The 20786-nt window shown below is 37.4% G+C and overlaps 1 protein-coding gene across 24 annotated transcripts in view; it reads left to right on the top strand.

The window, feature by feature from the left end:
* Window positions 1-20786, top strand: part of HERC1 (HECT and RLD domain containing E3 ubiquitin protein ligase family member 1) — a 109315-nt gene that overhangs the window by 42254 nt on the left and 46275 nt on the right. For 20 of the 24 annotated variants that reach the window (XM_086849213.1, XM_086849201.1, XM_086849193.1 and 17 more), the window contains exons 5-25: window positions 1-312; window positions 904-1000; window positions 2402-2545; window positions 3106-3233; window positions 4072-4216; window positions 4310-4481; window positions 5583-5717; window positions 6480-6645; window positions 7127-7252; window positions 8064-8285; window positions 9440-9592; window positions 9767-9899; window positions 10416-10607; window positions 11138-11359; window positions 12227-12400; window positions 13758-13872; window positions 13968-14088; window positions 15409-15580; window positions 17509-17815; window positions 18911-19031; window positions 19297-19348. In XM_086849213.1, the coding sequence (XP_086705339.1) occupies window positions 1-312; window positions 904-1000; window positions 2402-2545; window positions 3106-3233; window positions 4072-4216; window positions 4310-4481; window positions 5583-5717; window positions 6480-6645; window positions 7127-7252; window positions 8064-8285; window positions 9440-9592; window positions 9767-9899; window positions 10416-10607; window positions 11138-11359; window positions 12227-12400; window positions 13758-13872; window positions 13968-14088; window positions 15409-15580; window positions 17509-17815; window positions 18911-19031; window positions 19297-19348 (3409 nt within the window). The remainder of the gene's footprint in view (window positions 313-903; window positions 1001-2401; window positions 2546-3105; window positions 3234-4071; window positions 4217-4309; window positions 4482-5582; window positions 5718-6479; window positions 6646-7126; window positions 7253-8063; window positions 8286-9439; window positions 9593-9766; window positions 9900-10415; window positions 10608-11137; window positions 11360-12226; window positions 12401-13757; window positions 13873-13967; window positions 14089-15408; window positions 15581-17508; window positions 17816-18910; window positions 19032-19296; window positions 19349-20786) is intronic. The other 4 variants (XM_086849204.1, XM_086849207.1, XM_086849203.1 and 1 more) reach the window with 1 other exon arrangement.

Below are 20786 nucleotides of genomic sequence, written 5' to 3'. Positions count from 1 at the left end.
ATTGAAGCTGGACAATATTGTACATTTGTCATTTCTACGGATGGTTCTGTTCGAGCCTGTGGAAAAGGCAGCTATGGGAGACTGGGACTGGGAGATTCCAACAATCAGTCAACATTGAAAAAATTGACTTTTGAGCCTCACAGGTCTATTAAAAAGGTGTCATCTTCAAAAGGATCTGATGGTCACACTTTAGCATTTACAACAGAAGGGGAAGTCTTCAGCTGGGGTGATGGTGACTACGGAAAACTGGGACATGGAAATAGTTCTACTCAGAAATATCCCAAACTTATTCAGGGTCCCCTACAAGGGAAGGTATGTTTTGTATAATAGAGCTCCTGTTTTTCTTCTGTTCAGCCAAGATGTTGTGTAAAATTTGAAATGGATAAATTCTAAGAAAAATTCTGTGTTTTTTCTAGATTTCTCTTTGAGGCTGGGTTTGCTGTCAGCAAAACACCAGAGCTTATGGTTGCCTGTAGGCCCATGATTTGGGCAGTGGCATTGTCAGGAAAGCTTCTCATAGTCTTGAGTCAAACTTGTTTAGGGGCTTTCGCTGAATTGCAGTTTCAATTTTGCTGGTTGCAATATCAAGGCTTTCACATACAGCTTGTTTAGTGTCTTAAACATCCACTGATGCTGCTTTTTTCTCCTGTAAGACTAAGATATCATGATACTAAAGCTGCTTGATAAAGAAATCATTAGTAGATTTACATATAAACTTGCCTTTTTATGTACTTGTCTCCCCTTACCAAATAAATAGAAAAGATTGTAAAGGTTATGTGTGTACTTGATCCATGAGCAGGTTAGTTTGTGTAGACTCCTTCTGAAACTGGACCTCTCCCAAGCTTTTGAACTTGCCACTCGATTTGTGTAAAAACTTCATCTTTCTTTTTGCATGTAATGTAGGTGGTTGTGTGTGTATCAGCGGGCTACAGACACAGTGCTGCTGTTACAGAAGATGGAGAGCTGTACACATGGGGAGAAGGAGACTTTGGAAGATTAGGTAATTTGAAAATTTCATTACATGCTTTTGGAAAAAAGCATCTAGTCTGTGTCTAGTAATGATTTTATACATCTGTTTGCCTTGTTCTCTAGTTGTCCCCTCTATGTACACATACACATTTACCTTAGGTGTTTGTGTACAGCTGGCAAGTGCTGAGACTCTTAAAAATTTTGAATGCAGTTAATTTTACAAAGATTTTTTAAAAAGATTTTTCATTTCAAGCCAAGTTGCTTTTATTCATTCATAAGACTATGTGGTTGCTAATGCCACTGGAATGTAAACAGTAGACATTTTAAATAAACTGGAATTCTAGATAAACCTTATCTAGTGTGATGGTAGAATGATTCTTTGAAGAGTCAGGAATAACTGGCTAATAATGTCAAGGGTCTGATTCTAATAAGGGTACTTGGTGTTAAGTTTGCCAGAATGACTTAGTGTCCTTTTACCTTAATACATCTAAAAAGTTCAATTTAACTGAAACAAGAAACCCTGTATTACTATTTCCTTCAAGTTCACTTGTCTGTTTCATCATCTTTTAGATGATGTAGAGCTGCTATGCCTGGTATAAAACAACCCTTCTTGAGCAGGTTCAGTTGAACCAACAGATTTTGCATAGAAAATTGTTTAAAGTTGGGCTTTAGTTCCCTTCTGTTTTCTTTTCTTTGAATGTCACAATCATCAAGTATAGAGGGGTGAAAGCAAGCAAGTGGCAGGGGTGGAATATGAGGACACCATTTGACAGTCACAGCTTTCAAGGGAATCAGTAGAAGTTCTGAGCTCTGTTAGATGCTTAACTGGAATTTTGTTGGGAATTGTAGAAATGTTCTCCTTGAGGTTTAGATTATTGTAGTTTTGATGTCCTTTGTTGGGGTGTACAATGGTGAGTTCCAGAATGAAGCTAAAAAGTAATGTTTCATTAGATTATGGGAAGTTGTTCATATTTAATCAGTTATGCATACCAGTGCTATTAATTTCCCTCTTAAATTAATCTCTTCAGTTTGTGCTGTATGGAGAGGAGTACAAGAGGGCCCTCACTGCATCTTCCTCATGCTGTGCAGGACACCTGCTGCCCAGTATTGGGAAGTCTAGCTACCTAATCAGCTGGTGTTGAAGGCAGTTGTGCTAGCAGTTCTTTTTATTTCTTTTCAGCTAGGTAGAAAATAATCATAAGTTTTAGAGGCAGTGAGATATGAACAGGTGCTCTGGAGTATGTTGTAAAGATTAAATGTTGCAACTTTATGACAGATGTCTTCCAAACCTTACTACAAACCTTTCCAAAAAGGCAGAATCATGACTTGTGATGACTGCAATATATGTGGAATTTGCGAAATCTTGATTACAAAACAGAAATAGGACTTTAATCTTCACAAAAAGAAAATACTTTTTTTCTTTTTTCCTTAGGTCACGGTGACAGCAACAGCCGCAACGTTCCAACTTTAGTAAAAGATATTAGCAATGTAGGAGAGGTTTCCTGTGGCAGTTCCCACACAATAGCTTTATCCAAAGATGGGAGAACAGTGTGGTCATTTGGAGGAGGAGACAATGGTGGGTAAAATGAATGTTTTAGTAATAATTTTTGTCTTATTCCATCCGCCTCGTAGTTTCAGTACTCCTTGCAGTTTGGTTCTGGCTTTTATTCACTTAGTAGCTGTTCAAGGAAGGGATTCTTAAAACATCTAAACACAATATCTGAAGTTCACCTGCAAGATTATAGGGTTAAAAAAGTGATTATCAGCAGGGGAAGGGTTTCACAATGCAGAAAGATCAGTGACTGGATGAGCAATTCTGGAAAAAATGCCGTGCAGATGACTTTCAAATAAGCTCACTCATGATATGACGATAGTTTTCTATGTCCTGCAAACTATTACATCTAAACTGCCTTGGATTAGTATTTCAATTTTAAAATAAACTATAATAAATATAATTATTTAAATCTGTAATTATTGTAATTGAAAGAGAATATGTTTTATAAAAAATATTAATATGTTTTAATAATAAAAATCCGCTCTGACATTTTTGAAAATCAAAATAAACTCTTTTGGGGTGCTTTTAATTGCTGTCTATCTATTGAAAATACCTTTCAGTAATATTTCCTCCTTTTGTAGGCAAACTTGGTCATGGTGATACAAATAGAGTATATAAACCTAAAGTTATAGAAGCCTTGCAAGGAATGTTTATTCGAAAAGTTTGTGCTGGGAGTCAGTCTTCGCTTGCTTTGACATCAACAGGGCAGGTAGGCAAAACCAGATTTTCACTCAAATTACAGGTGTTGGTGAAGAGGGCCTGCGTTCACGTTACCTCAGCATTTATTATTTTGACTGTTGAAAAAATGTTCAACTAGTACTTAAGTAGAAATGAAGCTCTTGATTAGAGATTGAAGTATCTAAAGCACAAGAGTATTTCAAAATGTGCTGTCATTTAAAACACAATTTTCAAGATTTTTGCTTAGTCATAGAAAATGTAATATTTTTAGGTTAATAAATGTAACCAGCATGAAATCAAATTGGATTCAAGAAACAAACAGAAGTGAAATGCTTGTAATTTGTAATACAGTAACCAACTCAGGTGATTAAGTGATTTAATAGTTTTTTTAAATGTATGTGTATATTAGAATATAGGTGTTAACTACAAGTTTTATTTCTACTCTGAAAAATCTCAGGAGTGCTTGGAGATAAATGTTGAGGTGGTAAACGAGGGCCCTTCCTGGCATGATGGATACATGTCATCCAATAAGCATTTCCACAGGTGTAACCCAGCTGGCTTCCCCATCCCCAGCTCTGTGATTCAGGGGCAGTGGGTTTTCAAAGTAGGGGTTAGCCATGTTGACATTCACTGTAGCAGTTTGTTTTCCTGCAGCAGCCTCCCCCTTTGCTGTGCTCTTGGCACCTCGGTGGTTGGGGGAAGGAATGCACACTTTATGAGATGTGTGTTCAGTCAGGAAAGTCATTTCAGTTAGGAAAGCACATTGTGCTGAAAGTGTAATTGCAGTCATTGTCCAGGTGGTTTGCTGGGATGTTGTTTGCTGTAGCACAAGTGTGACCTGTAGCTGTTCTGTGGTTTCTTTGCTCCAGGTTTATGCGTGGGGCTGCGGGGCCTGCCTTGGCTGTGGCTCTTCGGAGGCGACTGCTCTCAGACCCAAGCTCATCGAAGAGCTGTCTGCTACCAGAATAGTTGACATTTCCATTGGTGACAGTCACTGTCTGGCACTTTCTCATGGTAAAGAGAATAAGATGTAAAGATACATAATCCTCCTCTTGATCAAAGCAGTTGTAGCTCAGCTTTTGTTTTCTACTTTATCTGTGTTTATAGATAATGAAGTTTATGCATGGGGTAACAATTCAATGGGACAGTGTGGTCAAGGAAACTCTACTGGCCCCATTACTAAACCGAAGAAAGTAAGTGGTTTAGATGGAGTTGCAATTCAACAGATTTCAGCTGGAACATCCCATAGCCTTGCCTGGACGGCTCTTCCAAGGGACAGGTAACAATGACATTTGGGACAGGTATCATTTTATTCTTTTATGCAAGTCCATTTTGGGATACGTTTAACTATTTCCTGAAGGTGTTCCCACATCATGTGTGTCGAGCACTCTGGTTGTAAGGTTTTGGTTTGGAAAGTAGTCTTCCTCTTCCCTTTCTTCCCTCTTTTTTAATTGTTGCATATTACAAGTGAAAATGTATCAGCACCAAAGATTCTGCTTTATATATGAATGTTTCTTCCATGTAGTTAGACAAAACCTACCTCTGTTTACTAAATATTGGCAAGGTGGTCAGTGGGAGGTGAAAAAACTCAGTATTTATTTTTCGCTTCTGAGGGTATTTTTTATGGCTGGAGAAGTTTCTTTTAGTGTAATAAGTAGTACACTAATCAGGAAACTTTGGAAAGTTCAGACAAATTACTGAGGTGCATTTAAAGATCTTAAAAAATTTCTGTATGGCTACATGTTAAACTGAAAATAGGTACCTAAATAAATATATTGGTTATTAATATACAATAACTCATAATACTTTCACATGAAAGATGTTTGCAAGTAATTGAAGTGAACTGGCAAACTTCTATGTATGGACTAACACAAAGGAACAGAAAAACTTAATATTTGGAAGATAATTGAGGAAGAATTTCAAATGCCTTGTTTTTGAGGGAGCTATCAACTAAGGAAATTGGTTGATAGACTCAAATAGGACTAAGTGCTACTTCTGCATTTGAGTTCTCCCTGCGTTTTATCAATGTCTCTAACATTTGTACTAAAACCTTGTACTAAAGCTTTATGAGTAGTGGTCAGCCTTTGCATGAATCAGATTAAATGTATATAGCTTCAGAATTATGGTATTGAGGTGTTTTTGTCCATAAATGTGGAGTGTTTGATTGTAAAGAGCTGTACAGAAAAGAGAGCAGAAAATACCTTCGTGGATCAGGAAGTTGTCTGGATCAGGAAGCAGGTCTGCCATAGTTGTATTACTTTGTTCTAAGAAAGAAACTAGTTTAATTAAGTGTATTCAGTGTTCAACCTGTTTAAATTATTAATTTATTAAAGTGGTTAAAGATTTCTAGAAGGTAATTTTCTTTGATGCTTGATTCCAGACAAGTTGTGGCATGGCACAGACCCTATTGTGTTGATCTTGAAGAAAGCACCTTTTCACATCTTCGTTCTTTTCTTGAGCACTACTGTGACAAAATTAACAGTGAAATTCCTCCTCTTCCTTTTCCTTCATCAAGGTACATACAGCATATGTGTGTTACAGATTTTTATATTTGTTTTTTCTTTACAGCAGTGGTGCATGGATTAGTCTATTCCTTAACAAGCATAAGTCTGGTTTACTTGCTCATTCAGGTGCCATTTGTGTAAATTATTCTAGTGCATTTGTATAACAGAGGAGCTTTATAGTGTCTCAAATGTAGCAGGATCTTTAGTCTGAAATTAATTTTAATTATGCAAAGAATTAAGTGCTTCTGAGTTTTCCTTTGAAACATACTTTTCTATGTAGTTGAAATGCCTTTATTGTTTCTGTGTTGTCAGTTCTTACTCCTGTAAGCCGTGTTTCAAATTTTTTTTAAGAGGACTAGAAATGAATATCCTGACTTTTTGTTTTTAACCTGACTGTTGTACTTCTAAATCTTCTGAGAAAAGAATACATTTATTACTTAAAGATTTTTGTTTTCCTCTGTGTATCGTATTATTGTTTATTTTGGTGTTTTGGGACAGTTTTGCTTCGTAATTCATGAAACTACTAATTTAAAGTAAACGTCTCTTGCAACTGTTGTCCACAAAGACACTTTTCTATTCTAGTTTCAGTTTTTGTTCTTTTAAGCAGGCTGGCAGTAAGTTCCTCAGAGGAGTTTTCTTAAACTCCCGGTTGGAATTTACTTGCCTTTCTAATACGAAAAATCAAAGGAGAGTTAAAAGCTTTGCACACAAATAAGTGGAAGGGAGCAATGCTAATAATAGGAGAGGTTAACAGGTATATATTCCTTTTATAGGGAACATCACAATTTTCTTAAATTGTGTTTGAAGCTGCTTTCTAATCACCTTGCACTTGCACTGGCTGGAGGTGTAGCCACCAGCATTCTCGGTCGGCAGGCTGGTCCTCTTCGAAATCTCTTGTTCAGACTGATGGACTCTTCTGTCCCTGATGAAATTCAAGAAGTAAGTAATGCCTTGTTGTTTACATGTGAAAATTGTACTACTGTGTTCTCTTTTTTTTGTGTGTGTAGTTGGATATTTATCAGACTTTTTGAATGATTTTGACTTGCCATTTTTACTCATTAGAATTTTAGAAAGCTGCTTAATTTTGTAACTTTCAAATTGATCTTCCCTGTAATAGTGAACCTTAAATGTTATTGTTGTGGATTGAGTAACTTACTTGGTTGAGTAATTCTCCTAAGATGCACTATTACAGGAAATAGCAACATTTGTTGGTCTTGTTTCACTCCTTCAATGTACTGCATGTGTTTGTGTTACAGCATAAAAGATTAGTGTGCTATAGTGTGGTAGAATTCTAATATTAAATGAAATTAAGCAGATACTTGGGATATATCATGTGATGTATGGTATTTTTTGAAGATACAGGTGGGTTGATTATGTTCTTTCTCCACTGAAGAAGTATTTTTGTCTGCCCTAACTTTAGGTTGTAATTGAGACACTGTCAGTTGGAGCAACTATGCTACTTCCTCCATTGCGAGAGAGAATGGAATTGCTCCATTCTCTTCTGCCCCAAGGTCCTGATAGATGGGAAAGCTTATCAAAAGGACAGGTAAGGTCAAGTAAAAACATGACTGAGAGCAGTTGTGGTTTGCTTTGGGTTTTTCTGTGAGAGCATTTTGAGTTATGAGGTGAGCCCCATTTGCAGAGTGCAGGCACATTTCTGGGGAGATGCAGTGCAAACCCCAGTGTAACAAAATCTGCTGTAGGGCAGCCTGGCTAAACCACAGGGGAGTGAGGCAGGGACCACACTGCTTGTTTTCTCAAGTGGAGGTCATCTACAGAGAGCTTAGCAATTGCTGTGGTACTGTATCCAGACAAGTTTAGAGATTATGTAAACTTGAGTACTAGATTGATTGATTGAATCTAGTAATTACAGTAAGAGAAAATTAACTGTTTTCTGGGATGAATACTTGCATAATGCTTTCCTTACATGGACTTCACTCTGCTTTGCAAAGATGACTGCAAGGTTCTTTTTTGTACCCTTTTTCTGATGTACAGTGTAGAGAAATTGTGTCTCCCCTACCCCTCTTCCCAAATAATCAGATAACCAGGACATACTGGAGAAAGTGTTTGGTTCAGTGTCTTGCCCTTATTGCCCACCATGTGGACAATCTAGTTTCTGTCTCTGTTAATCTCAGATTTTTACTGGGTATGGTGAATCTAATTCAGTATATTTATCCACTCTCTAATAGTACAAATCTTAAGGAAAACCTGGAATATTTTTGTAAAGCCCTCCAGCTTGTTTCTATGTCCCATTAGAATATTTTTATTGTCTGACTATGCCTAACACTTTCTTATTCTTAGTTCATTATTTTATCTTTATTAACAAAGAGTGATTTTTGTGTCTAAACATTCTTTAGAGAATGCAGTTGGACATCATTCTGACAAGCTTGCAGGATCACACCCACGTAGCTTCCCTGCTTGGCTATAGCTCCCCATCCGATACCACAGAAACTTCCTCGTTGTGTATCAGCTATGGAAACCTCTCTGATCAAGCATATGCTGTCCAGAGCAGTCATCCAGATACTCATCTAGCTGAAATCTTAATGAAGACTCTTCTAAGAAACTTGGGATTTTATACAGTATGTACTGTCTTCATATTTTTTAAAATTATAATTAATTTTTGATACTTTGAAGCGTTACTATTATCCCCCATCTTAAGGAAATGATGCTCATTTTGTTTATCTAAAGTAGCAGTGCCACATGTATTTAAGTGGACTGAAGTCAGTTAAATAATCTCTAACAGTATGGTTCTAGTATTTCCATAGTGGTATTTATTGTTTAATGTAACTTATGTAAATGCAGCTGGTTTCATATCACACTGTTTTTATTGCTCTTGCTTTGCCTTCAGATTTTTTTAGAAGAGAAAACGTAACATAAGAAGTAAATTGGTTGTAAGCAGTGTCTGTATAATCTCAGCCACCAGGGAGCAATAAGCAGACACCAGGAGCATGAATCTGTTTAATTAACTTCACTAGGGTGGTAACTGCCTTGTAATAGAGCAGCAAGTACAGGTTTTATTAACACAGTGTGTCAGCCAGATTGTTGTTCTTAGAAAGTGTTGGGGAGCACGAGAGCAAATCCCTGACTCAGCTTTTTATTCAACCAGCCAGTTGAATTCAACAGTGAGACAATATTAGAGGTTTGGACTTCCCTGGTGTAGTGTGGAGCTCCTCAGTGCAGGGTGGCAGTGCTTTGTTCTTCTCTCTAGACCTCCTTCAGTCAGCAAGGTGAAACTGTCTGCTTTGAATTGGCTGCTTGAAACTAACTCACTTTTTCCAGTGGATTCCAAAGGAAGTCAAGCAGCCATCTATGTTCTTCTATTGCCAACCTAGACAGTGTAAAAAGGGATTCTAATGTGAGATATCTTGTGCATCAGCCCACAAGAGATCCTAATAATTATTCCTTATTTTAACACATTGTGCTTTAGAGGCTAGGTTAGGAAGTGAAGTTTTTCATCTAGTTATCCTTGGTGAGGAATAAAAACATTGCTGCATGCAAAAGAAACATTTTAAGAAGTGTTTGCCTGATGACTACCACAGTAGCTGCTGTGACATTATAAACAATCAGAATTTCAAGTTTGGTTATCCCATTATCCACTTGACATTATCCAATTTCTTCAGTAATTACAGCTGCATATAGTAAAGATGAAAATGCTTCTTTTTAGGTGATAGTAAAGTGTTATAGCGCTTGAAGCAGAGTTAATTGATATCTTTATCCCCTTTTGTCTTAATAGGACCAAGCCTTTGGAGAACTGGAAAAAAACAGTGATAAATTTTTACTAGGTACATCATCATCAGAAAACAGCCAACCTGCTCATCTGCATGAGCTTTTATGTTCCCTGCAGAAACAATTGCTGGCTTATTGCCACATCAACAGTGTTACTGAGGTGTGTGTCCTTATTTTTACCGTTTAGGAGACAAAAAAATAATTCAGTATTCATAAACACTAGAATGTTGTAAGGTTCCTTTTGAAAATCTGAGTATTTGAAAGCTGAAGTGATTTAAATAGTGAACCCTTTTTATGTATTTACAGTACTGTTCCTATATTTGTTTCCTTCTAGAATTCCAGCAGCGTGGCGCTGCTTCACAAACACCTTCAGCTTTTGTTGCCTCATGCTACAGATATCTATTCCCGTTCTGCAACGCTGCTTAAGGAAAGCTCTTGGAATGGTAGTGTTGGAGAAAAACTGAGAGGTAACTGTCCATGGAAAAATCAGTCATGATGGCTTTGTAACCTTAGGGAACTTTTTTTGGCTTAGGTTTGAATTTTAAAATACCTTATTTTTCCTATATCTGCATAAATTAGGCATCCCAAGTCTCCCCCAATGGTGGAGATGAGGTGCCTACCCAGGTATGGATCTGGTCCATGTTTTTGGTAGGACATTTTGTGTGCAGGAAAAGCACAGGTTGGAGAATGTGAATTGTCCATTCTCTTCACCTTCACTTCAGAATGTGAACAGAATACTGAATGTGTGTTAGTATTTCAATTTCATTAGTTCTAGATTTCTCTTTTTAAAAGTTCAGTTATTGTGATTACTGAAAAGTGTTTAACTAAAATAATAGATTAATAATTATTAAACAAACCCATCAATTCAACCTTTATTGTTTAAGACATTCTGAGATAGCTGAGGTACAATTCTTTGACTTGTTAAATTGTGCTTACATAATTCCATAACTGTAACTAATTCAGGTTTGGTTTTTTCTCTGCAGATGTGATTTATGTATCAGCTGCTGGCAGTATGCTCTCTCAAATTGTGAACTCACTGTTGCTGCTGCCCGTGTCAGTAGCCCGGCCTCTGCTGAGTTACCTGCTGGATCTGCTGCCACCTTTAGATTGTCTCAACAGACTCTTGCCTGCTGCAGCCCTTTTGGAAGATCAGGAATTACAGTGGCCTCTTCATGGTAGGTATAATAACAAACGTACTTTTAATCTGAAAATTAAACAATGGCACGTTCTGTAGTAGAATTCCCTTTTAAGATGGCTGTTTTTTTAAACTATGTGTCTTGCTATATCTCCTTTTCAATTTCCTTAATGTATTAATATCCCTTGCTGTGAAACATTTTTTCTGCTCTGAGTGCTGTTTCCAGTTGTATCCTTAATCTGTACATGTTTATCAGAACACAGAGATGTGTGTATTAGACAAAGCAGGTTCTTGGGCAGAGCTTAAAAGAGCCTTTACTTCATGAACAGCTGCACCATGAATGGTGGTGGCTTCTGCTGTGCTGTAGTTCCAATGTTCAGCGATTTGTTTGTCCTAGCTGCTGTTTCTTCAGTTGAAAAGTTGCTGACTGGGGGGGCAAATCTGCGATTAACTGGGAAATATGATATATATATATAAAATATATAACAAGATCTGCCATTAGCTTTGGAATTCTGGAATTGTTTGTGACACCTGTGCATGGGTGACTAACCTGGCAGTGAATTCTCGCAGGTGGCCCTGAGTTGATCGACCCTGCAGGCGTGCCTCTGCCACAGCCTGCCCAGTCGTGGGTGTGGCTAGTGGACCTGGAGAGGACGGTGGCCCTGCTCATCGGGCGCTGCCTTGGGGGGATGCTGCAGGGCCCTCCAGTGTCCCCCGAGGAGCAGGACACAGCCTACTGGCTCAAAACCCCACTGTTCAGCGATGGAGTGGAGATGGATATTCCTCATTTAGGTGAGCTGTTCAGTGCCAGTGTCTAATGGCCTGGGTAAATATGTGTTCAGGTGGGAAATTTCTGATGATGTTTGAATAAGTCTCTGTACTTAAGGTTTGTCTTTTAGTGTTGTCTATTTGTGTAGTAATACAAAAAATTCCAAAATTATATTTAAGGTTATGATGTAGTCTTGGAAACCCATGTAGGAGAAAAGAAATCACAATTTCTCAATGAAAGACCACAGACTTCACACAGTTATTTGGAAATTTTTTGCTCTTAGATGCTCAGCATTTAACAGATGCTCCAGGAACTAATTTTTTTTTATATTAATTGTTGGGAAAGCTCTTCTGTTTTATTCTACCTGCAAAATGAATGTTTTATGAATTAGAAACAACACAATAGCAAATGTCATTCTTTTTGATCTACCAGGATTATCAACAACTCAGCAGTGGTGTTCCAGTTATCCCTTCCTATCTGAATGGGGCACTTATGTTTTTATGCCCTGTTCCTCTTAGTTCACATCTCCTCCTCCCTCTGGTTCTGAGTAGGCTGCTTCAAGCCTTGCAAGACAGAGACATTTTGAAATGGGTCCAGGCAGTAGTTTCAAGTGTATAGCTGTGCATTCAGGTAAAGTTAATGATACAGATTTATGTTCTTGAAGAAGAGTTGTATAATGCTTCTAAATCTCCATAGATTTTATGTAGATTGTATTTTAAGTCACTTCACTGTGTAAGGTGAATTTCTGGAAGGGCAATGAGATGTCTTGATTTTTTTTTTTTTTTTTTTTTTTAACTAAGAGGAAGGTGAAAGGTGGTTTAAATGCATTTAGATAGATGCAAATCCCCAAAATTTGGAGTTTAATTTCTTTGGTATTTCCCTTCTGTTAGACAAATGCATGAGCTCCTTGTTAGAAGTGGCCCTGTCTGGAAATGAGGAGCAGAAGCCCTTTGATTACAAGCTGAGACCAGAGATCACAGTCTATGTTGATTTGGCCTTGGGTTGTACAAAAGAGCCAGCAAGGAGCCTCTGGATGAGTATGCAGGACTATGCTGTCAGTAAAGGTAAAGTGCTGAAAATACCTGTGGATGTTGAAAACAAGTTAAATGCTCCAGCTATTCTCCTAGCATAATCCTGTATTTTCTTTGGCAATGATTTTTAATTCTACAACATGATAAACTTAATTTATTATTATGTTCTATGATCTTTCTTTTGCTTTTTGTGTTCCTTACTTTTGACACTGATTTCAGTGCTTGGCAGACATGTAGCTTTGTGTTGCTTTTCCCTCTGAACTGGTAAGAAGAAACCCTTGTTTGTTTATTCAGTTGTTGTTTTTTCTATTTTCTGAGTGGAGCAGGGTGAAACTTACAATTAAAAAGAAAAGTTAAAGGGGAGGAGATAGGGGAAGGCAAAGTAACTTGCAAAATATGTTAGGAATGGAATGAAGGGGTAAATCATCTTTTGTTTTTCAAGTCTCTGGGAGGCTGGTCTTACAGTAGTAATAGTTTTTCATGCTTATTGCCTAAAATCTGGGTTTCCTGCTCAAGCTTTCCAGGTTCCTTTTGATGAGATGAGCATTGTAGTTGTACTGTAACTGCTGTATCCAGAGATCATTTTCTGTAGCTCTGGCCAAGCTGAGCCAGATGAAGAAAAGAGCAAATGGTATTGTGTGCCTGTTGAGAGCAACACAGGAATTCTGTTACAGGATTCCACAGAAATGGGAATTCCAGTTAAAACAGTGCTGGTTATGTTTGTACAATCTGAGTTGAGTGGGCTGATCTGTATAATTCAGGCTGTGGAACTGGGTTCCTTAGAGGTTGATATGTTCAGCTCTGTTCAGCTGACTTAAAGTGGTGTGGTCATGTTAGCGTAGCATCACAGGCAAAGTCATGGAACTTGCTGAGGAGCTGGTGTGTTAGACTAGACTTTCCTATGGCCAGGTACTTCTTGTCACTTCTACAGCAGTTCACAAGGATTTATAGCTAACATTTAACAGAAAAATACATTATAAAAATATTTGTAACAAAGGAGGACAGTAATTTTTTGTTTCCCAAAGGAAAATTATGGTGCTTTGTGAAGGTTTGCTTGGCAGTTCAGTTTTTTCATAGTGGTGCAATATGAAATATTAAATAATATAAATTAATAATACATAATATATATAATAATATATAAGTTATATTATATAAATGCATATTATATAAAATATATAATAATATAAATATATAGTATAATAATAATACAAAAAATGTGGGTTTTTTAAAGTGGGGAAAAGTTTTTTTTAAATTAAATTTAAATTTAAATAAAAGTCATCTCAAAAAAAAAAAAAGGACTTAAATGGCTCGAGATACTGAATACAATATTGAAAAAATTTTTGGTTTTTGGGAACTGTAGCCAGTTTTGATGAATCTTTTCTACTTTCAGATTGGGATACTGCAACTTTAAGTAATGAATCACTCTTAGACACTGTGTCCAGATTTGTCCTTGCAGCTCTTCTGAAACATACAAGTTTACTTAGTCAAGCTTGTGGTGAGAGCAGGCAAGTAACTTAAAGCTGCTTTTAAAATTTCAGCTTGACTTTTTGAAAGGAAGTTGGTGTGATTTTTTTTCTGGCTTGGGTGTGATTTTCTGTAGGTACCAGCCTGGCAAGGCCTTGGCAGAAGTTTACCGCTGTGTGTATAAAGTTCGGAGTCGCTTGCTTGCCTGCAAGAACATGGAGCTTATTCAGACCAGGTCATCCTCCAAAGACAGATGGGTAAGGCTGTGTATCTCTTTGCAGTTCTTCTGGCTTTACTGGCTATTAAGAAAATATTACATAATTGCCAAGTTGGTTTTTTTTTCTATCCTTTTGAAAAACCTTTGTGAGTTTCCAAATGAAAATGGGCAGGGGATAATTTGGAATCCATTAGTCTGGAGTATGTGATATTAAATCAATTAAAGCAAATGATTGGTTGGCATCATTCAACCCAAGCCCAGCCTCAAGCCTGGCTTCCCCTCTTCCCATCTCTAGAATTCTGGGCCATAGAATACATACAGCTTAGCTGGAGGTGGCTCAGCTGTGTTGAGCAGGCCACAGCTTTGTCTGGTTGCCATTCCTGAATCCAGCTGCATTGTCTGGGCCTCTGATCTGTGAACCTCTCTCTTCCCCTACCTTGCCTACCCCTTCCTTCCTCCATGGTCATATAATCTTAGTCCTAGCATTGCTTTAGGGCAACTTGTCAGCCCTATGTGAGTGTCTGATATGAGAGCACTGGGCCTGAAACTGGCAACTTCTGAAAAACTTTATTAAGCCAGATAATAAATTGTGAATTACAGGGTTGGGGCCTGTTTGGCAATACAAAGTAGTCCTTAAAGCAGGTTTCTTTGATAGGATATTTAATTGTGGCTTGCAATCTACAAGTAAGATATTTTTAATGAACAAAATTCTCATGTAACATCAGGATTTAGGAGGCTTTCTAGCTGTATTGTAAAGCACTAGTGGTGCTCTTTAAAATAATGCAGGTATGTCTCCTACTTGTCATAAATATTACGGGGATGTGTGTGTTTTGCCCACTTCCTTTCTCAGGGTAGGGGTCTAACATAGTTGCAAGAGACTCAGCACTTCTGAAGGCATTGGGTGTGCATGCAGTATGTTCTGTTACTCCCAGCAGTTCTCAAACTTACAGATGCAATACTTCTATATATATGCAGTAAATTTGTTGCTTCAGATTGAATGCCATTGGGAAAAAGTACCTGGTTTGCTTTTGCACAGTATACCCAGGCTTATGGTTTCTAAAGGCTTTGGTGCTGAAGTGTCAAAGTTTGACTGTAGTGTCTAAGTAAGAATTACATGGAGACATTTTTCTGCAGATAATCTGAGTCATGGTTACAAAAGGAGAATTTAATTTTCCAGCTTAAATACTTAAAATATTGAATGCAAACTATTTTCTTTGTTGTTTATTTCACACGGTATCAAAGGTATTCTTTTGGAAATAAGAGGAAGAAACCTCTTATTAAATACCACTGTTCTTGTACATATATCTTTAATTTTGGTTAGAATTAATTTCACTTCATATGTGTATTATTCTTAATCAAGATTCTAGATAACCAAGAATCTGCTGATGTTGATACTCAAGACCATTCTTTTACTCGTACAATTGATGAAGAAGCAGAAATGGAGGAGCAGGCAGAACGTGACAGGGAGGAAGGACACCCAGAACAAGAAGATGAAGAGGAGGAAAGAGAACATGAAGTTATGACAGCTGGTAGTAAGTACTGGTTATGTGTGTCAATAATTCCATGCCCTTCGGATGGACAATGTCTTTTTCACTCTGAGGGAAAACTGGAAAATTATTTAAAAGATTAGGAAAGACCTGTCTGCATAAACATTTTGAGAGGTTTATTTTTATACAATGATGTAGTTTTTTTATGTTTCAGGGAAGTTTTTTAGATACACAGGAATGTGAATACTAAGTGAGTTCACTGCAATTCAGGGCATCTGACATATACCAGCACTTCTATATGCACTGTCTACAAGACTACTTGGTTTCATCTTGTTTTCTCTAAAGTTCTTGTCATTAGACCTCTGAGTTTTCATCAGTATCTAGATACAGAATTTTGGCTGTGTTTCTGTTATTATTTTATGTGGTAAGCTTTGAAGGGAATGCTATTCTGAAGTTTGGAAACAAAACTGTTGATAATAGTGGACTTTGTTGGAAGTAATTTCTGTCTTTGAATATCTCTGCTCTTAAAAATGTGGAAGTTTTAGTCAGTTTGGTATTTTTAACACTATTTGTCATATTTTCTCCTGGACTTTATAAACATTTTGTTTAATTCTTCAGAAGATAGGTTGAAAAAGGTGAATTTCACAAAGTGTTCTTACACTGATTTGGGCTTGTAGTCCAGCTTGATGGGGTAGTTAATCCTTCATTTTTACAGTTTCAGTAAAGCAACAGTCACACAAGGTTGGTTTTTTCTCTGTTGTGAACTGAGTGTTCTCCAAGATAGCATTTGTGTTACACTGCCTTGGAACATTTCTGTACAATGCATGTAGCTTAAAAATTGAAATTGGCTGACTTAAAATATTTTCCATAGCTGCACAATTTTCTTTTTCTTTTCCAAATACTGTTCCTCTCGATACTGTTAAAATGTTCATCTTTTTTCCAGTCTCTGCTGTCATCTCTTGTTTTGTTGACAGTTTCCTATTAGGACTCCTGCATTTCTCTTTGGGACCTTATTGATCAAAATGTATGTTATACCTTTAGTTTTGTAGGATGCATTGTTCCATGGACAGTGCAGTGGAGCTGAAGTGCACATTCAAAAGCTGATTTGTTGTTCTAGGAAATTTACACATCACCTGCTCAGCGCATGCAGTATGTTTGGCTGCTAGATTTGCAATTATTTTGGACAAATGCTCAGAGCTCTCAAATTCCACTGGACTTCTGGATACAATAAATATATCCATAAATGTCCAGACAGACAATAGTGTTACATGTACACATAAGCAGGAAGATGATGACTCACTTGTGTTCCTAAGGGATGCTCAAGCTGACTTGTGGAGTTCTATTCATTTCAGTGAAGGAAGTATTTAGTTTTACCTTTGCCTTTCCAAAGGGTACCTGAATCTTTAAAATTAAAATTATTAAATCAAGAGAACTTTAGTTCATTTGACATAGATGAGGAGGTCTCTCACACATACTCTTTGGAAGAAGCTGACCCTTTAGACTACAGCAGAATGAAGTAGGCTAAGAATTTTGATCTTCATTGTACTGCCCAAAGCTAATAAAAGCCTGACACTGTTCCAGTATCGAATTGGAGATATTCTGGTGTTTGCAGTACAGATTTACAGAAGCATTATTTTACATACATCTTCTAAAAGGCAAACGTGAAATAATCTCTTTCTCTTTGATGCTATTCAAACAGGAATTGGGTTGCAGTAAGACACTGAAAGAGTTTTGGTGTTCTGTCAAAGTGCATTGTCCTTCATTTTCAAAGTAATGTTGTGTAAATGCTTCATTTAACTTGTTTGCATGACTTCCTTTATGGCATTGTATTATTATTGTATTCTTTTGCTGTTAGAAAAATATTAGTTGTTCTTTGTAGTGGGGCAGTTTTTGGCCCAAGATGTAGATGAATATTTTATTCTCTGTAGCTTTGTCTAGAAGTTAAGACTTTCTTTTTGTGTTGCATGTTACAGAAATCTTTCAATGTTTCCTATCAGCCCGTGAAGTAGCTCGCAGTCGGGATCGAGATAGGATGAGCACGGGGACAGGGACTAGACTTGATGATCCACCTGCTCAGTCCCAGCAGGAGCGAAGGATCAGCACTGATCTGACAGAAGGGCAGGATGTGTACACTGCTGCCTGCAACTCTGTGATCCACAGATGTGCCTTGCTGATCTTGGGCGTGAGCCCTGTCATTGAGGAGCTGCAGAAGCGCAGGGAGGATGGGCAGCTCCAGCAGCCTCCCTCTGCTGCTCCCGAGGGCATCGGCCTCATGACCAGGTGGGCTTTGCTGATTCTATACCATGGTTAACTCTTCTCTGCTCCCTAGAGAATTGATTAAACAACCCCAGTTTTCCTCTCATGGTTATTTCAATTTTTTTAGAAGAAAATTTCTGCTGATAGCAGTGTTATGCTTCCATTGAAAATAGTGATTTTTCTAAATTTTCCTTGGCCATGCTAACTAAACCTGAGGAGTTTTATTCTGTGTGGACCCTATTTAAGTTTCAAAGTAGGGCTTAGTGTTAAATAGTTCAGATCATCACATGTATAGACAGCATGAGACACTTGTAAAAGTTGTTTATTTTTTCTTTAAGTTCTGTGTGTTTGGATTTTTTTTACCATATTTGTGATTTTTTGAACCATACCAGTGTCCTATATAGTGGTGTTAAAAAAAACAAACCTATATGTTTAAAACAAAATATTCAAAGCCTATTATGACAGAAGAGTTCATGGTTGATTTTTATAAATATTTCTGTCACAGGCATGGGTAAGACTTTGTTTTTAGGTGTCCTGTTTCAATATTTTAAATTAAGATATTGATGGGAAAGATATTAAGATGTTGGAGAGAAAAATTTTATATATTCAGTCCTCTTTTATTCTTTTTGCCTCTTTTTGGAAATCCAGTCCCTAAAGCCAGGGGTGGCTGCCTCTGTCATTGTCAAAGTGGCTTTCATCTCCAGCATATCAACTTTAGGATACATTTTATGAGTGGGTTTTTAACAAGTTCAGTACTGATTTTCACCCACTTACTCTGTCTCTGTTTCTTGCCCTCTCAGCTCAGAGTGTTTCTTTTTACTCTGTGTAATACTTAGAAGGCTCTAGAGCAATCACTTATTCAAGGTTGACATTTGTTTAGTTGACCAGCAAGGCTGTTAAGAAGTAACAAAGTTTACTAATACCCTTTATAAGCATAATTGAAGCCATCAGACCATTCTTTTCCTCTTCAATGTAGTATTGTGGTGTTCTGTCATGGTCTCCTCCCAGACAAAACTGTGACGCCTGCTAAATTTGTCTATCAACTCTTACTTCTGTGTAATATCAGTGGTTTTTTTTCTCTGTGTGTGTGCCACGTGAACATGTGTGCACCTGAAGCAGGAGTGAAAGTCTTACAGCAGAAAGTCGCTCAATCCATGCAAGCTCAAGCTACAGACTGATGAAGTCAAGAAGTGAATCTGATTTGTCTCAGCCGGAATCGGATGAGGAAGGTTATTCACTGGTATGTAAACCAGCATGATGTATTTGGGGATTGTCAATGGAATGTTTAGATGGGAAGTACATCTGAAACATTTGTTTAGCACTGTGTTTTGATACATTAATTCATTATTGTTAAGAGAAAGCACTAGTGGTAAAAAAACCATTGAAATAATTGTAGCTCTGTTAACTGTCTCACTTTTATGGGTAGAGGGATGAAATGTAAATACTGACATGCACCACATATGATCACCTGAGGAAATGAGGCTTTTATTAATATTTTAATCTAGAGTGGAAGACGAAATGTTGATTTGGATTTGGCAGCATCACACAGGAAGAGGGGTAAGTTCTTTTGTTTACCTAGTGAATACTAACCTGATAAATGTTAATTTCTTAAGTTAAACTGTGTTTCCCATTGATACAGTTTACAGTTACATAACAGGTGTTAAAACTGAGCATTTAAAAATAGCATTTAAAATAACTGCTACCTGCTCTCTGTTGTGTGAAGTTCTGTTGCTTTGTGCCTTGGTTATAATATTTCCTTGGTTATAACTCTTCATTCTGGTTTCTAGAATTGTAATTCTCTTTTGAAACAAGTGAGGTTTTCTGTTAAGTGAATCAGAAACATGCATTCTGTTTTCACTCATGTGACTTCAGGAATAAATAATTGTGAAAGAAGTTTATGTAGGACATTCTATTCTTGTGCTAACAATGAACTTTTACCATAAGATGTGCTTGAACTTGGAGAACTTGCTTTCAGAAGACACTGCTTTACTTTGCATCCAACACCAGCACACCTATAGAACCAAGCAACCACATTTTCTATTGTTCTTTGTTACTGATTCATACTGGGGAATCTTAGTGAGCTCCTTGATAGAAGGTGGTGGAGGGACTAAAAAGTCCCTCTTCCATCTGGATGGTGCAGAATCTGTCTGAGAATCATGGCTCAGGTCTTCTGTATCTGTAAAAAACATGTGACCATGCAAACAGGAATTAGGCTGAGTTATGATATGTGTCAGTAACAGAAGCCTCGATACTGTTGGGTAAGGTAAGAGTTCTGGTTTAAAAGGCTTCATCACTGAGCAGAGTACTCAGAGGTTCCATGCCTTTTAAAGTCTTTTGGAATTGCAAAGGTTACTGTCAGTGGCAGCACCCATTAGATTTCAGTATTTAAGTAATGTGGAAAGAGATGCCTTGACCATGCATAATCAATTGAAACAGCTGAACAAATAAAAAAATGCACTAGAGGTGCTTCTACTGTGACAGCAGCTGTATCATGGCATTCTTAGGATTAGAAGATCCATCAGAAGGCCTCTTGTCAACCCCTGATCTGCAGGTCATTTTTGAAGTCAGCATTTTTAGTTTTGCCATTACTCTGACATTGAACTCTGTACTTGATATTCTCTGTGTCCTAAAAGTAACCTTGGAAATGATCTTGGATTATGTCTCAGATACAGTATGTCTCATGGATCATGGTTCCTGGGCTGTTGCTTAAGCCATGAGCCTCAGGAAGTGAGGCATAGTGCAAGAGTAGACTTCATCAGAACTTGTATTATAGCAAGAAGATCCTCTGAACACTGAGGAGAAACATGTAAATACAGTGAAATCTGTCCAGAACCTTAAAAGAAGCTCAAATTGCCCATTTGCAAACATGTCACAAACATGTCATGTACAGATACCTCTGTTTTGGTACTGGAAGACTTCCTTGGGAGTTAGCACACAGTAATGCAAGCTTGTCTGCTTGTGTTGGGTGATATATATGCCAGTTTTGATTCATAAC

This window comes from Cyanistes caeruleus, chromosome 13 (assembly GCF_971803275.1).
Source record: "Cyanistes caeruleus chromosome 13, bCyaCae1.hap1.1, whole genome shotgun sequence".
Taxonomy (NCBI): Eukaryota; Metazoa; Chordata; class Aves; order Passeriformes; family Paridae; genus Cyanistes; species Cyanistes caeruleus.
The sequence above is the reverse complement of the archived record's forward strand: the minus strand, read 5'-3'. Positions and strand labels throughout refer to the sequence as shown.